This window comes from Pholcus phalangioides, unplaced genomic scaffold (genome assembly GCF_987345545.1).
Source record: "Pholcus phalangioides strain wild (caught in Gottingen) unplaced genomic scaffold, Ppha-v1.0 ptg000024l_1, whole genome shotgun sequence".
Taxonomy (NCBI): Eukaryota; Metazoa; Arthropoda; class Arachnida; order Araneae; family Pholcidae; genus Pholcus; species Pholcus phalangioides.
This window is the reverse complement of record NW_028301616.1, coordinates 5,708,297-5,726,444: the sequence shown is the minus strand read 5'-3', so window position 1 is coordinate 5,726,444 and position 18,148 is coordinate 5,708,297. Positions and strand designations below refer to the sequence as shown.

At 41.7% G+C, this 18,148-nt stretch overlaps 1 protein-coding gene across 1 annotated transcript; it reads right to left on the bottom strand.

The window, feature by feature from the left end:
* Positions 1–986: 986 nt before the first annotated feature.
* Positions 987–14,213, bottom strand: LOC149068625 (eukaryotic translation initiation factor 3 subunit G-like). The gene is made up of 9 exons (XM_089251166.1): positions 14,059–14,213; positions 10,913–10,953; positions 9,038–9,153; positions 6,194–6,253; positions 5,154–5,258; positions 4,108–4,273; positions 3,876–3,989; positions 1,221–1,357; positions 987–1,097 (listed from the first exon to the last, which is right to left on the bottom strand). The coding sequence occupies exons 1-9, from the start codon at positions 14,088–14,090 to the stop codon at positions 987–989; spliced, it is 882 nt and encodes a 293-aa protein (XP_089107292.1). The 5' UTR covers positions 14,091–14,213.
* Positions 14,214–18,148: the final 3,935 nt, after the last annotated feature.

Sequence of the window (18,148 nt, the reverse complement as noted above, 5' to 3'; positions counted from 1 at the left end):
CAAGCGGCAAAAATCCTAATCACGGCCCCGAACACTGCAGTAAAACACAAGATAGCTTTTGAGACCAGGAAAAAAAACCCATTTTTCTTCAAACTAGAGGCGGATTTATAATTTTGTCACTAGTGAGCTACACAAACTTTACCGCCCTTCTCTCGTGCGGATTTTCTTGACCACGATCAATCAAAGGATTTACCACTCTGGGCTATATAGCCCTCTTAGCCTCTGCAAATACGCCTGTCTTAAATTAGTCACTCAGATGCTTGCACACTTTCGTGGTTACTCTTTTGGTTGCTCACTGTCCCTTGCTGTCAAGGTCACTCTTTTTATCAGTCATCGATCTGGTCCCTCGCTTTTTAAGTTACTTTTTAGCAGCTCACTAACCTGGTCAGGGTTTTAGTTGCTCACTGACTTACTCTGTAGCTCACTTTTTTTAGTCACTCACTGACCTGGTCGTTTGTGTTCTAACTCATTCTTGATCTCGTCCCTCGCCCTATAGGCCACTCATTTATCTGATCGTTTTCTCTCAAGGTCACTCATTAATTGGGTCGCTCGCTCTTTAGGTCTCTTTTGAACATTTACATACTTTCTCTATGTTTTTGTCATTCACATGCGTGCTCTAGGTCACTTGATGACCTAATCATTCGTTCTGTAGGCAGTGGCAGATTTATGGTTTTACCGCCTATGGGCTACACACACAAAAAAAATATTCCTTTTCCCATTCTACTAATGTTCCTGAACACTCATTCCTCAAATTTGCTGCCCTGGGCTACAGCCCGCTGTCACCTCTTCCCCCTCCCCCCCAACCCACCCGCAAAAAAACGTCTCTGCAATGACTGACGTTGGTGAAAAGCTGAGTTATTTTTCTGTAATTTGCGACATTATTTACATCGAGGTTCAGGCACATACAAAAAATACAGTTTGCTATCATAGTTAATAATATTGATGAGAAGAAGATCAATCAAACAATCAATCAATCGATGAACAACTTACTTGGCCCACTCAACGCGCAGAATCAGATTCTCGTATCCGAAACCATCCACATTCCGAACGGCCTGCTCCGCGTTGGTCCTATGGTAGTAAGTCACGAAAGCGAAACCCTTGAGAAATTAAGAAGAAAAACATCAAATATACACTGACAATAAATGCTGAAATGATCTGAAAAATCTGAGCTAGAAGTAATCGATTAAAATCAATCAGAAATAGTTGAGATCGAAGCTGACCCTGCACAAGCCAGTGGACTTGTCCTTCGCCAAGTATATCCTCTGCAATGCTCCGAAAGGCTTGAACAACACCTGTATGTCGAATTCCTCGGTCTCTTCTGGCAGGTTGGTTACCCGAATGGTCGATGGCTCGTCGGCTGAACACGAGAAATGAAAAAAAGAAAAATCACGATTATTCGGGTTAAAGTCATCGCTTTTATCACGGAGAAACAAACTTTCAGTTTGCGGGCCGCCAATAACGAATTCAGGGCTCCCACTCAAACAATTAGAAAAAGTAGGGCGGGGGAAGGGTACCTCATCCCCTTTTTTAATTTTAAAATTAATTTTTTTTTCATAGCACTACTTCAGTATCCTATAAGATTGACTCTCTCCAGCCAAAGCAAATTGACAGGTTACAAAAACAATTTTCGGCCAAAATAGTGTATTAGCACCCACAGATAACACTGGGCCAGTGCCGTCTTAACGCATGGGCCCACCCGGGCACGGCCCGGGGGCCTCAAGAGAAGAGGGGCCTCACAAAAATGAGAACTAACTGAAATTTCCGAGAATTTTCCAGGTAGGACCTCAGGAAAACCAATTGGCCCGGGGGCCCATGATGCTCTTAAGACGGCCCTGTGGGCTACAAAATTTCAAAAGAAATTTCTGCTTCCGAGATGAAAATAGTCATTTCCTAATTAATTCAATGTGCTGAATATGAATATGACAAAGAAAAAGCTGAATTGGCTCCGGTTGTTTTATAATGTGTACACATTATTGAGAAAAAATATAACAAACAAGCTAAACAAAAACATATTTTTTTCATGTTATCAAGGAAAGTTTAATGGTTCCAGGGTATTCCTGAGTATATTGGGGCTGCTGATTCTGACATAAGTTTCTTTTCAGATTGGCTCCAGTTTTTGAGATAACGTGGAAATTAAATTTCAATGGTAATACCATAAGCAGCATACAAATCCCGTTGAAACTGTTCATTAATAATAAATACAGTAAATCGTTGGAAAAGATATTTCAGTGATTTTAGTCATTTTTGAGCGCTGACTCCGAATTTGACATTGGTTTTGTCAGATTGGCTCTAGTTTCTGAGATAAAGGGAAAATTAAATTTCATTAGCAATACATAAGCAGCATATAAATAACATTGTTGAGAGTATGCATTATCCCAAAAACTAGAGCCAATTCGGGAAGACCAATGCTAGATTCGGAATTAGAGGCCCAATATATCACCCTAAAATCACTGAATTATCTTTTTGGCAATCGTTTACTATATTTGTATACAGCGCACAGTTTCAATGTGATTTGTATGCTGCTTATGGTATTACCATTGGAATTTTATTTTCAGTTCATCTCAGAAACTGGGCCCAATCTGACAAAACCAATGCAAGATTCGGAATCATCAGCCCCTATATACCCTAAAATGATTCAAATATCTTTGATAGCAAAATCAGTGTTGAACAATGTAATTCTTTTCTGGAGTCTTCCACACACTCTAGTCTGTCAGCTCTCTTCGACAATGCACAGCAAATTATGAAAACACGCAAGTTCTTTTAAGAATGACGCTCTTTCAAGACCGCTTCCAAAAGCAATGTACAAACTGTGTAAATTACGAGATCCGAAGTAAGCAAGTCAAGGTGAACCGGATGGTTTTACTGCGTTGTTCACCCTTTTTTTTTTTAAAAGGATTTGTTTACATTTTACTATTCCATGACAGTGTAATCGTTTTTGACTTCCTAAATAATAGTTATATTTCGGAGCTACTATTTATATTCTTATTTAATTTCCAGCTACGACTTTAGGCAGTTGCGATGGATTATATATATATAGTTCATGCATTTTAATTTACTTTTTACGGCCCTGAATATTTTGTGGAGAGTGAAGCACGTTCTGGCAGGCACTCAACATCCAGAAATGTGATCGTTATTGACCAAGTAAGAAGGACTCTGGCGACGCAGAATCATCGAATCACGATCAGAAAACTTGCAGATGAGGTGAGCATTAGCATGGATCCGTTCATTTCATTTTGACTGTCGATTTGGACTTCAGGAGATGCAATGTCAAAGCCATGCTGACCATCTTCTTTGACCCCAGTGGCGTAGTTCATTACGAGTACGCACTGTACGGCAGACCATAACCAAGGAGTGCACTACAAATAGGTTCTTTGTCGCAATTGGCAGTTTCATCCTGATTAATGTAGTAGCGTTGTTCAAGTTTTTCCTCCCATTTTGTCAAAAAAGAAATTCGACACTCACACTTCCTCGCCCATTGGCAGCTTTTGCAGGTAGGAAAAAAATTCAAGCACGGAACCACGCCTGTCTGGCTTCATTGGTTCAAGAAAGAAAAATTTTGGCCGGATAAGTTTTTAAACAAACCTGGTATTGTACTGATGGCTGCCGTCAATCTGCCTCCGCAGAACACACCAGTTGAAACTATTAACGATAGATTACCTGACTATGGCTGTCTTAAGAGCATCGTGGGCCTTTGGGCCAAGTAGTTTTTGTGAGGCCCTACCTGTAAATTCTAGTAAATTTTAATCAGATCTCATTTTTATGAGGCCCCTCCACTCTTAAGGCCCCGGGTCGTGCCCGGGTGGGCCCATGCGTTAAGACGGCACTATAAATGACACACATGTACAAAATAATCATCGAGTGAACGATAAACTTACATCTTTGGTCGGGATCGTTGGACCTTTGCGAGCCCCTGTTACGCAAGCTGGGAGGAACGTATTTGGGAACCGTATCTGGCTTCTGTTCCTTTTCCACTGGAGCCGCCTGGACAGCTGCAACAGGAACACACGAAATAATCAATTAGTAAAATCGTTGGAAGATTCAAAAGATTTCACCCAACTAAATAAGATGTCCGCGAATCGTATATACAGAGAACTTTCTAGCACTTACTTTTCTTCTCAGGTTTGAGATGGTCAGGCAGAGCGTAGAGCTTGTCCTTGTAAGGGCATTTCATAGTCCAGTGGTCCTGCTTGCAGTTCTGGCACTGCACCACCCTTTGACCTTGCGCCTTCAGCTTTGTCAAGGGATCGGGCGGTTTCTCTGCTTGCTTATCTTTCTAGATTTCCACCACACGCCAGAGCACCCAGGGGAGAAAAATATCACTTATTAATATAATGACATTCTTTAACACGAAGAGCTTCATTTATCAAATCACCCAGGGACTTGTTTAGCACTTAGAGACAGGACCATATCAATGAAGTCGAGGGCCTGTATTTACAAAATATTTTAAGGGCTGTTTGGGCCTCGTTTTGCACATTTTGGAGAAAGAAGTACCATCCAAAGAGTGTATAAAAAACTACACAATATACAGAAATGCTAAAAATATATTTAGACAAAAACACACAATTATAACGGTATATCGTATACGTTTATCGGACGACTGCCGATGAAAAAATCAGAAAAGTTTTTCTGCGGGAGTGTTTAAATAAAAAGGTTGCCGGTGGATATTTTTTATCCCAACATATAGGCTATTTCGTTAGCTATTATTCAGAGGCATCGGAAATTAAGCATTAGAGTCGTGAGTGCTAGAGTTTACGCATGAACCCACCCTGCCATGACCCAGAGACCTCAGGTGCGGAGGGCTCGTGCAAATGAGACCTGGTTGAAAGTTCTAAGAGGTATATTGGTAAAATTGATGTAAATTGGTAGGCAGGCATTTCTAGTCAGGTAGGGGACCTCAAAAAAAATAAATCACTTTGACCGGGAGGCCAATGATGCTCCTAAGACGGCCATGCTTAAGGGTGATCTGTTTCAGATTCACCTAGATTTAGAATTCAGATTTCTGAATTGATTCCGCGGCAATCTGGGGGAAGGGAACCAAATACTGTGGGTCTAGTCCCCCTCTATTTTCCATGGCACTGATGCTGCCGCTATTTTCAGCGTTTGTCATTTCGTAGTGCATTATTACTACCCATTACCAGAAAAAAACGTGGTACCTTGGTCTCCTGGAGAAACTGCATGAATATCTCTTCCCCGTTGTAAGTGTTCGCAGGGTTCGGTCCAGGGGGATCGTCAGCTGCTGCTCCATATTTCTCCCATTTCTACCATGAAATAACACCGAGGGTGAAAAAAAATAAATCCGAACATTCATAAAAAAAAATAATAATTATACAATAATAGGATACACAGATGCATAGCTCCCCACAAGCGACTTATAGTTGCCTATAACACATGCCGGAAAATTTGTAGGTGTGTATGTATATACGTGACCATAACGTATTTATGTTGTCAGATTTGTGCTTCTATGAGAGTGCCACTAAACCACACATGCACCTCGTCCACATTTCTCTGCGGAACCTCTAACGAATTGGTACATGCGAGAATGTGCGTGTACGTGTTATGAACCTGACGTGAATTTTGGTTCTGCGTAATGTTTTTTGCGTGCGGTGGCGCCATCTGTCACGTTTTTCTAACTATAAGCGAAGTGTAATGGTTGAATAACTGTATCATTGTAGGATTGCTGCTGTCCGTGACGAGACTTTTTAGCGGGGAGATCGGCCCGTCGGCATTTGCTCCTCGAAGTTGGGAACCAAATTAAACCAAATTCAGCCGACCGCCATCGTGGCGACGGTGGGGAAGAATACGCCTATGATAGCGCTGTCATCTGTCTTCCATATTTTGGAATGAAGATGGTAAATGTTTGAATTTCCATTTCATGTAAATATCATGTTGTTGGTCTGCCTGCTCTCTACGGAGAGACTTTTTCAAATGGCTCGCCTTCGCGCCTTGAATTCGGAAAACAACAGAAGACCAACTTTAGCCGGCCAACACTGTTCAACACCTTGCACTCGAATGGCAAGAACTTCGCGACAAATACCGATTTTCACTAAAATGATAAAAAAATACATTCGGCGTCAGAGAATTCCGAACTGAGCCTCTCTTCCCAAAGAGACCGCACGAAGTCCAATCTCGTTGTTGGAATAGCTGTAAAAAAAGTTGAAAATGTCTAGCTTTTTCATATGCAACAAGAACTTACTTTACGACGAGCAACCGATTTCGAGACGACGAACTTCTGAACTTTGTAATAGCGCATGATCTGAAGGGGGGAAAAATAAAACGACACAACAGTGTACACACCATATAAAACACCCTTAAACATGACACATGCAAAGAAATATTATTACAAATATGGAGCAGCAACTTTTAATTGGAACAAAATGCTTCTTCATACGGCCTCCTCACACGGGGGATACTCAAACCAACCCATATCGAATAGCCCAAAGACCAAGAGACTCGTCGACTGAACGACTGAAGTTGCCCGTTCTTCTTCACACGACGCAGCCCCAAAAAACACTCCAAAACCCAAGAGACTGGAAAAATTAAGCGACTTTTAGCTCCTTTACCTTCGTGCACGGTCAGAGGCGGATTCATGGTTTTGCTGCCCGTGGGCTACACTAATTTTCCCGCCAATCTCCTTATTTTGGTCCAATTTTCTCGGCCACTCATTCCTAAAATTGACAGCCCTAGGCTACTATTACTACTACTAAACCAGACATGCACCTCGTCCACATTCTTCTGTGAAACTTCCAACGAATTCGTACATGCTATAACGTGCGTGTTCGTGTAGTGAACCTAACGAAGTGTGCAATGCTTGTTATGTGCAGTGCTGCCGTCAATTGTGCTAACTATGAGCGAAGTGTAATGATTGAAGGTTTTATCGTTGTAGGCCTGTTGCTCTGTGGCGAGAATTTTTAACGAGGAGATCGGCTCGCATTCGCGTATCGGAGTTGGGAACCACAAAAAACTAACTTCAGCGAGTTACCAAAGTCCCGTTTCTGGTAACACACATATCGCACACTTTCTTGGTCACACACACACACGCTTGCACATGTTTTTGGTCACTCCTTTGTTTGTAACTCTTTTTTTGTTTTTTCAGCATGGTCCAGGTCTTCTTCAACCTTCTGCTTCGTTAAGACAGAGCGGCGTGTCATGATCTGGTTAGCAGGATGAGGTCACTCATTTGTTAAGTCACATGTTTGCAAACACTCTTTTTCTTTCCTACTGACGGGTCACCCTTCTCTCATTCTTTTGTGCATTATTTCATACTGACCTGGTTCCTTGCTCTCCAGTTCAACGCTTTTGTCATTCTCGCGCTTGTAAACTCTCTATGTCACTCGCTTGGTCACTCTCGTACTTGCAAAGTTTTTAGGTCACTCGTTTGCGACTCAGTGACTTGATCCCTCGCTTTCTAGGCAGGAGATTTATGGTTTTATCGCCTCTGTGGCCTGTAAAAATTTTACAGCCCTCTCTTCCATCCTACTAATTTTCTTGACCACCCATTCCTCAAATCCATCGCCAATTCGAACGTGCCACCCTGGGCTATAGCCCCCCCCCCCCCTCCGTAAATGCGTCTCTGTACATGATCACAAGTACATTCCCCAATACTACGTCGTGAGACAACATTTTTTTTTCTTTTCAAATTATTACTTTACCATTAGGCATTAGTGTGTATACAAAGACACGAGGAAACACCCTGACACACAAGAACCGTGAACGATCAACTAAATAAGCAGTTGTAATTGCGTACACGCGAAGAAGCGAGAAAAAGGTGCGCCATCTACGTGTGAAAGAGCTCATCAAACATGTAAAAACGCTTCGTAATCGCCGAGACTGGAGTAACGACGAGACGAAGAATGGGAAGTAACCAGTTGACTGATCTCGTAGTATATAGTCACCAATAATCAGTTCACCCCCCAATGAATGAGTGACCGTATGAGTAATCAAGTGAGCAATTAAGTGATCGTATGAATGAACCTGCGAATGGGTGAGTGAACGTGTTAGTGAGTGACCGATTGAGCGTATCAGTGACCGTATTAGTGAGTGACCATATGGGTGACCGAGTGAGTAAGCGTTTCGGCGAGTCAATGATCGAGCGAGTAAGCGTTTGAACTTCAGTGACAATGTGTTTCCCAACTTTGAGGAGCGAATGCAAGCTGATCTCCCCATTAAAAAGTCTCGCCGCAGACAGCAACAGACCTACAACGGTAAAATCTTCAAGCATTACACTTCACTCATAGTTCGAAAAGTATGAGGTAGATGGCAGCACTATAACAAGCATTGAACAGAAACAGGCTTCGCGTTAGGTTCACAACACAGACACGCACATTCCAACATGTACCAATTCGTTGGAAGTTCAGCCGAGGAAAATGGACGAGGTGCATGTGGTTTAGTAGTAGTAGTAGTGACAATGTGTGTGGACCGTATGGGTGAGTCAGTGAGTGCCAGAAGTTCGTTAGAAGTTCCGCAGAGGAATGTGGATAAGGTGCATGTGTGGTTTAGTTGTAGGAGGAGTATGAATGACCGAGTGAGTGACCGTTTCAGAGCAAGTCAATGACAAAGTGAGTGACCGTATGCTCGACCTAGTGAGTGACAGTATGAATGGGCGAGTGACAGTGTGAGTGAGCCAGTGACCATATGCGTGGGTGAGTGACCGTATGGGTACGTCAGCGACAAAGTGAGTGGAGTAGAGTGACAATATGAATGACGCTTGCATGTAATGTCATGAAACTCACTCACTAACAGCCTGACTAAATCACTCACTAACAGCCTGACTAAATCACTCACTAACAGCCTGACTCACTTAATCACTCACTCATCTGCTCATTCACTAAGCCACTTGGCCGATGAGTTGTTCGTCGGTGAATTGGGCGATGGGGATGTGCAGCACTTCTCATGGGGGGGAGGGGGGGGTGGCGGCTCAACATTAATGCGTATCTCCGTGTGAGGAGGGCCATACTTTTTTTCCTTATCAGTCGATATCGTACGATAACATTCAGAACAGATCGATGGCGTTAAGTTAATTAATTATGCATGCAATTACCTTGACGGGCTTCCCTTCGGCGTTCTTCGACGTCTGGCAAGTGACTTTGGTGCCGTCCTCACGAGTGACGATCTTCTCGATGCCGTCCAATTTCTCGGTCTTTGGTCGCGATACTGCTGTTGGTGAGAGCGATGACAATAATACCAGATTATAATCTTATACGTGACATTTTCTTGTATGGGTACAAATCTATTGATTCGTATGTGGGGATTGGATTTCTTTCTAAATAGTGTACAACTTTTGTGGAGACGACGTGTCTCTAGGAACTGAACTCGTTTTTAAATGTTTGGACCCCCTCTGGTATTTTCCGGTAGTGCGCGTACTACAGTTTGGGAACTCCTGGCTATGTCAACAGATCTTTCATCTCATAAATAGATAAGAGAGGCAAGCAGTATATAGGCGTGGCGTGGGGAGGGGAAATTTAATCCTGAAAAATGCCTTTTTGCGTACGCTTACGAAGGCGAGTGACTTCAAACATTAGCGGGGTCATCGAAGAAGTGTATAGTGAACTGGGGGGGGGGGGGCAAATGCCCATCTCTGCTCTCCCGACTAAGCCAACTATATAATGTTTGAACTGAACGGGAGCGATCGCCCCTACTCAGTATGTGATGTGGTCTTCGTTATAATCTAATCTTGCTCCCAGGGGTGCTAAGAACATGAAATGCTTGGTAATTACCAGACTAGGCTAGGGACGGTTTCTCGCATGAGCAAAGGGCGCAAGCGCTCAGGACCCACAAATTTCTGGGGCCCATTTCGGATGCCAAAATTTTGACACCTACTTTCGAGACTTTAATTTGTTACAAAAAGTATTAAGAAATATTTTAAATTTTTTTTGGGGGGGGGGGGCACGGACTATCTACGTTCCTCCTAACCCCCGCCTCAAAGAATGATATATACAGATGACCTATACGCATTCACTGAGGGGGTGGGGAGGGACGTTCCCCCCATAAAAAATATTCTCCCCCGCACGTTCGACTCAATGCTGGTGACAACTGTACATCAAAGATATATGGAGCCTACAACAATGTATGTGGCGCGAACCAAGTGGTTATAGGTTATTCTTTGAACGGGGAAGCCGGGTACGAACCACCACAAGCGGATACAGGCTTTTGGAACGGAGCGGGGGTGGGGGTAATTTTCGACCTCCACCATTCCGCCTATGCTAATATTGATGAATCCCGTTATAACGAACTACAAGAGACCGGGGAAATCACTTCGTTATAACAGAATTTTGTTATAAAGGAGTTACAGGTAATTTGCATTGTTCCTACGTGAAAAAATCCGGAGGATTAGAAAAGTGTTCGTTAAAACGAGATTTTTGCTATAAAGGTACTCGTTTAAACGGGATTCGACTATAATAAAATTTTGGTGGGGAACGGGAGGGTGATCGACCCTGTCGCCTGCCCGTACCAGCACGTCCTAGAGATAGAGGTGCGTGCTATCTCTAGGCGGTGCTGCCCGTACCCGCCGAGAAAAAACTATGCGAACTACCAAGGGAATAGTTCGCCTCGCACATGCCCCCCTCCAATACATTTTTTTTAGTGAAAGGAGGAAAGAGTGATCACCTCGATCTGCGCCCACGGCCCAAACCAGCCCCCTCTCCAACCTATAAAATAACCATTTCGTTCAGGAGGTATTGCGCAAATCCCTAATAAACAAATAGTTACCGCTGGGGGCATAACTTGAGCTACGGTAGGGGGGGGGCAGAGCAGAACCTTTCCCCCCCCCCCCCCGACAATTCTATATTTCTGCATACAATTAGCTAGTTTACTTACAGAGCCCGAGGAAATTGATCTGTGGGTAGTTACGGTCCCGGTTGCCACTATTAAAGGAAAGAGGCCCCCCCCCCAAAGTAACTGTAATGGCTATACTTACTTTCGCATTGGTCAACAAGGTCCGCCCAGCTGGTTGGGGTCCTGGAAGTAAACACGAACCTCTCAATTAATATCATATAATCATAATTACAGTAAAACCTCTCTTTTGCGGACATCTGTGGGGCAAAAAAAAAAAAAATTCGTCCGCAAAAGAACACATAATTTTATGATCTTAAAAATAATCGTTTCTCTGCATCCACAACAGCGCCCGATTTTCACACGGGCAAGTGGGGTAGTTGCCCCAGAAAGTCGTAGGTATGGAACCCCAAATTTGAATGATGTATATTCACTGACTAACCCAAGTAACACCCACACATACACACACAGTTGTGTGGACAGCGGCGTGGGGCCAAAAGTGCTTGACAACCCACAACACCCATTGACACTGCGTTTCTCGCATGGGCAAACAGGTCACGTTCCCGGGGCCCACAAAACTGGTTGTCTCTTTCATATTTTTAGTCCTTTCCTACAAGTCCCGACAAGGGCGGGGCAGACAGGGCACCAGCCCTGGGATCCGGGACAATTACCAGCATTTTTCCCCCCTCGAAAAGTCTATCTTGGGGCCCGCCAAAGATCCCAGCCTAGGAAGCCATGCACTTTTTCACCTACCCCCCCCCCCCCCACTTTTTGTAGGATATTGCAAATTTTCCATGTTGTTGGATTTCCGAATTAATGAACGTGTAAAATAATCAAAGAATATGAGGGGGTGAGTGTTCAACCTTTGGGAAGAATGCGAGCCACTTAATTAAATGAGCTGAAACAGCGTAGCAAGTTGCTTCAGTAATCTGGAACTGTGTCGTGGGTATCTTTACAAATGTGCGTGCTGATGCCGCACCACGGAACCTGCAACTGCCGATTCCGAACGTAGCCCCCCCCCCCCTTTTTTCCAGTCCTCACCCTCGGGGTTGGTGCGCTAACCCCTCGATGTGGGACTCCCTGAGCAAGCAATTTCTTCTGTGGTCATGTCGTTGTTTCTGTGTGAGGAAAGTTTCTGACAAGGACGAAACCCGGGTATCGAACTCGCGACACCTATAAACATACTTTGGTACTTCAGGCACCAAAGTATGTAAATTTTTTATATCCGATTCTTGACATTTTCTCCCAGATGAATATGTTTTCCCACAAAATACACTATGGGGGTGGGTGTCACCCATAGTGTGTGTGTCTAGAGAACCAGGGACTACGTCAGTTTGTGAGCAAACGGGTGTCCAAAAAGGTGACTTAAAGATTAAACGATCACCAGATCTGTTGAGTGACCAAGAGAGTTACCTAGAGAGCGACTTACTGGGTACGAAAGCGACCAAAAGAGTGAGGAACCCGATCGGTGAACGGCCAAAAGAGTGACATACAGAGCGTGGATGACCAAAAGTGACGTAGAAAGTGTGAAGGTTCACATGAATGAATTAGTAGAAGCGTGTCCTAGAGAGTGAGGAGGAGTAGATCAGAGAGCGACTAAAAGAGTGAGTGTGTCTGTGCAAGTATTTGAGTGACCAAAAGAGTGGCATAGAGACAGAGGCGTATTTGCAAGTTCGGTTTATAGTCAAGGACAGCAAATTTGAGGTATGAGTGGTGGAGAAAATTAGACCAGAATGATAAAGGGCGGCAAAACCCATAGTCAGCCTCTGGGCTCACCAAAGATCCAAGCTTAAGGGGATGGGGGGTCATGTGCCCACGGACGTCCGTTACGGAGAGATTTCACTGTGATAATCGGCGCTATACCAGTATTTCACAAGTGGATAACATCACTCCTGTGTAGGCGATAGAACGTACTGCTTATTGGGGACGATAATAGTTGCGGACACAAAATAGGATCATGAGGGGGTCTCTCAAGAAAATGGGTTGGTTGGGGGGGGGGGCATAGAGCGGGGGGGGGGGGCTGATCCACCAAAAAAGTTTGGGGAAAGTGTTACCGAGGTCTACCGTGTAACTAATTTTTTCTGTGAAGAGGATCCACGGCTCAAGACAAGAAGACACTAAGTGCTCGGCGTTTAGGAAGGAGAGCTGGGTCGGCCACGGATAGAAAACGTGCAGCTGGCCACTTGGGTAATCTGTGAATGTGCCACGGCCTGCTTACGTGATATGGAAATGCACCGTGGGTCACTCAAGTGATCTTCAAATATGCCGCGGTTTGCATGAGTGATCAACTAATGTGTGCTGCGGGCGACTTGAGTGATTTGGAATTTTGCAGCGGACCACGAATGATGTTGAACTGCGCAACGGGTGACTTGAGTGCTCTGAAACTGTACCGCGGTCAAGCCCGTCATTAAGCCCCCCCCCCCCACTGGCTTTCGAAAATACACAAAAATTGTATATATATGTATATACACATACAAATATATATATACATACATTGAGTACATATGCTTTGCCCCCCCCCCCCTCCGGAAAAAGTTGAAATGACGGCCCTGAGACCCCGGTTCACTCAATGAACAAAAAAAAAACCATTTAAATGATGGAGGAACTAGCATCCCCGGTCATTCAAGCAAGGCTCCTACGACGGTGGAGGCTGACAAGGCTCCGGCCCTAGGGCTGCGAGACATTTACCATCACTATTTGATTATTTTTCATGTTATAGGCCTAAATCCAGTATAGAGGGGCCCATCCCCCCCCCCCCCCAGAAGAGAAATTAAAGTGTAGTAATTGGCACGCAGCACAGACGCATCAATTCAGTATCGGTGAGTCGCCCCCCAGTTCAGATGCTGGGTACGCCCGTGGAAGGGCCCATGAAAATAGCTAAAAGGGGAGGGGGGAAGAGGAAGTCCGTGGCAGGACCTCCTGTTCCAGGGTGTGGGTGGAACCATGCACTCAAGTGATCAACAAATGTGCTGAAATTAGATTCAAGGTAGCGGGCCACATCAGATAGCGCCACATTTCGCCGTGAGTTGAGTATTTCTGTCTCGAGAAGTCCGTTGAACCAAAGAAGTTAATAACTATTTATATCGAATAATATACGGCAAAAACATCTGAATACGTTTTAAACGTGAACACTGAACATAACGTCATTTAATAAAGCGTTATTTTTAATAAATTCCACTTCACGATATATAATGATGAGTAAATAGTGACATTTTTATTGCATTCCGAAACCAAACCGAAGCAAGTTACAAATCGAAAATTAAAAGAAGTTTTAAGGACCGAAGGACTTACGAGGCCCCGGGTCTTTCGTGTGTGGCCTTCATTATGCGAAAGAAGTCCTTGACTGTCTGGATCAATTTTAAGAAAAAACCAGAAGACGACGAACTATTTTATCACGATGTTTGCTTTAACAACGTACTCACGGCTTCACCAAAAGTTTCTTTACTTCCGGCGTAGGTGTTGCCACCGCGTGGTCAGTAAAAAAAATATCTCAGATTGGTTTTGTAGCGCTCTCAACGAAGAAAGTTTGAAACAAGCCAACGGGGACGACAGAACAACTGTACGTGTTACAAATGTACTTTTATCGATTAAAAACTTATAAAGATTTTAATTTTTATTTCCGCATTTATTTGTTTGCGCATTTATTGCAAATTTTATTTTTATTTGGCATTACTTTTTTTTTTTAATTTTTATATTTCGGCATCGATTAAACATTTTTCATGTTTGCATTTGTTGTTTTATTTATTTTGGCATTGATTAAACGTTTATTACTTTTTCCATCTTTATTTCGGTATCAAAAAAAAATTAATTTCATTATATTGGTTTCAAATTTATTGGTATTTATGTTGTATTGATTTGGTATTCATTTTTCGTATTGATTTAGCATTTATTTCGTATTGATTTAGCATTCATTTCTTATTGATTTGGTATTCATTTTTCGTATTGATTTAGCATTCATTTCGTATTGATTTAGCATTCATTTCTTATTGATTTAGCATTCATTTCGTATTGATTTAGCATTTATTTCGTATTGATTTAGCATTCATTTCTTATTGATTTAGCATTCATTTCTTATTGATTCAGCATTCATTTCGTATTGATTTAGCATTCATTTGTATTGATTAGACATTGATAAAGTTTCATTTAGGGATTGACAAAACATTTATTTTATACCTATTGCACATTACTAGGTATATTTATTTCATTTTATATGAGCATTCATTTTGAAATGGGGATGAAAATTGATAAAGCTGCATTTTTTTAGTGATTGATAAAACATTTATTTGATTTATTGCACATGACCAGGCATTTATTTCATTTATTTGAGCATTTATTTCGAACTGACTGGGTATTTATTTTCATAAAGACTCAGCATGACATTTGTTTAGTATCGACAAGGCATTCATTTCGGTATTGGTTAGCCTTTTTTGACATTGATCATGAATTTATCTCGATGTTGAGGTAATTATCTCGGCATGGGTAGTCATTTATTTATGCAGGTTTGAGGCATTTTTCCTCTTTATCTCAGGATTGGTGAGGCATTTATCTCAGGATATGTGAGGCATCAATCTTGCTCTGATTAGATATTCATTTCGTACTGATCGGGAGATTCTTGAATCTTTTCCTTTTCATGCGATATACTTCCCTATTAAAAAAAAACAAATTTGGCATTGATAGAGCATTTATTTCAAAAAATAGATTTGAAATGATTTATTTCGAATAAAAGTCGACCATTTATTTCGTAATGGTCTGGATTTCATTAAGCATTTATTAAGCCGGTATTAATTAAGCATTTATTTTGAAATTGGTTAGACATTTACTTCGTACTGATTTGATTTCATTCTGGTATTGATAAGGCATCAGTAATTTACGCATTCATTACGAACTTCAGTTAACGAGCTTAATTCATTACGCCCACGTGCTCGTTATCCGAATCGCTCGTTATTCGAATCAAACTTCCCTGTAGGAAATAATGGAAACTCTGATAATTCGTTCCACACTTATTCATTCACCATTCGATTAACGAATTGGTCGTTAACCAAAGTTCCACTGTATTTCATTTATTCAGATGAGTAGTCCCAGGAAAAAAAAGTCTAAGGGTTGTCTTATATTAAGAATATACCGACGAATAAGGCAAATACACGAAAATACAAAAATCCTAATGCATTTCGATACCAATGGGTGTCGCCTTCAGAGGAAAAATATTTAATCACTAGTCATGCTGTTCGAGTTTCCCACTTGGGTTGAATAGAAAATCTTAACGCTCGGTTGCTCAGCGGAAAAAAGTACGTCTGTTAACTTGAAACGTCGTGGTCGATGCCATCTAAAGATGGCTTGGGACAATTGTTACTCTTTATGAATAAGTAGGAGGCCACTCAAAGTAGGTGTAGTCATACCCTACGATCCAATACTCTCACTGAAGATCAAACCGATTCTTAAAATGTTTAATTTAACAACCATGTATGTGCCCACTGAACGCTTTGGTTTCATGCCCCTTCTCCCCCTAGAGATGATACACAATAGATAAACAATGGGGCAATTATACATTCCATATGGTGATTGCCCTCTTAGTTATTAGGACAGACAGAGAGACCCATAAAAGCAAGATTAAATGACACGCTCGCTGTGTTGAGAATCAGGAATGTGAAAAATCGACCATCGCCACTCACTGTTGCAAGTGGGCCATAGATTTAAATTTCAAGCGAGAGTTTTTCACAAAGTCAACAGTTGATTCACACACACACCTTCAGAAATATACTAGTAAATGATAATAAATCTACACTCCCGATCGTAACACCATGGCTTAAATTCATTTCGAGCGGGAATTTTAAGAAAATTAATAAAAAATTTTAAATAAATTATATAAAAAACCCGAATAGACCAATCGGGTAGCACTATTCCGCAAGCGTCCAATCAGGACGTTGCATTAGTATCTCACGCAGGCGCACAGCTTCATTCTTACCATGACGTTTGAAATGAACAGACGTACTTCTTCCGCTGAGCAACCGAGCGTTAATATTTGGTATTCAACCCAAGGGGGAAACTCGGTCAGCGTGACTAGTGGCTATATTTTAATCTGAAGACGGCACCCATTGGTGTTGAAATGCATTAGGACTTTTTATTTTCGTGTATTTGCCCTATTCGTTGGTGTCTTCTTAATATTTTTAGGTAAAGTGATAAACTCTTTATGTTTGTCTTATACTCATCTATATTTCTTCATAATATCTATATTCCTTCAGGCATTAATATTAAGCATTTATATTGTATATTACGGGAGTTATGCATTTACCTCTCAGCAATGAAAAAACATTTTTCAGGAATTCGTTACCTTCCGAGGGATATTTTATTTTTGCAGGTTCCTTATAATGAGAAACGAATATTTCAAAGATGTTTGGTGGTGAAATGTGTATACTTTTTGTTAATTTTTATCGGGCGGAGTTTCAAAAATTTAAGTGGAGGCCTTTCCTTAGAAATAACTGAAAATTTCATTGATAGATTTCATTGTCACTGCAGTCAGACCGAAATTTTGGCTTTACAGATTCAAGGGGATCAACGTGATTGGCTCCTGTTCATCTTTTACTAATAGATGAGGGATTTACTTGCGAGTAAAAGGTAATCGTTACTAATACAGATTGAAGGATTTGCTTTTAGCATTTCCTTTTACTTCAATGCTCGTGCTTTTACTTCGACCCTTTTGTTCGCGAGCATTTCTTTCTTTTTCTTAATACGGCCTAATGTCTTGTGTCTTCTGGATTTCGTTGTCTGGCAAGGGACTTAAGGAAATGTGTTGGCAGTTGGTGGATGAGAGTCTTTTTCAGGACGGTATAGTTGCGTCATCGCATAAGTTTCAAGCTGCCAGTTTTTCTTGCATTACAATTTATTTGATGCATCAAAAAATGCTTTTCTTTGTAATTATTTGAGTATCAAATTATTTTCGTACTTCAAATTTTATCTAGGACGAGATAGAAAATATAATGATAATAAAGAGGAGGGGGGGGGGGAACCACAGAAACATATTACTCAGCGATAGCTCGGTAAAGCTGATTTTTTGATAAGAAACTAATAAAACATAACAAGTATAAATCTCAACACAATGCACCTGAAAAGAAAAATTAGAATAACAATTTATCTTAAAATGACTGTTGCTTCCGTTTTGAGAGAATCATTTCTCCGATTATACGAGCGATTGGTAGTTTAATGCATTCTACAGCAGTGGGAAAATTATCGTTTAAAATTACAAATTTTTTATCCCATTAAAACACATTTTTTGAACGTTTTATGCATTAGGAAATATATTTTTCGTTCCAAAGTACGGTTACCAGAGGAGGACGCATCCTCTTTTTTTTTACGTCATTTCAAGTGTCCTCCTTCGGTTCAGAAA

Bases quoted from the DNA above. Each gene is read 5' to 3' on its own strand.
- LOC149068625 (XM_089251166.1), bottom strand. From the start codon at position 14,090: ATGAAGGCCACACACGAAAGACCCGGGGCCTC. The intron at 6,254-9,037 runs GTAATTGCATGC...TCCCCCCTTCAG, and splicing joins CCGAAGGGAAGCCCGTCAAG to ATCATGCGCTATTACAAAGT. The intron at 1,358-3,875 runs GTAAGTTTATCG...TCTCGTGTTCAG, and splicing joins CAACGATCCCGACCAAAGAT to CCGACGAGCCATCGACCATT.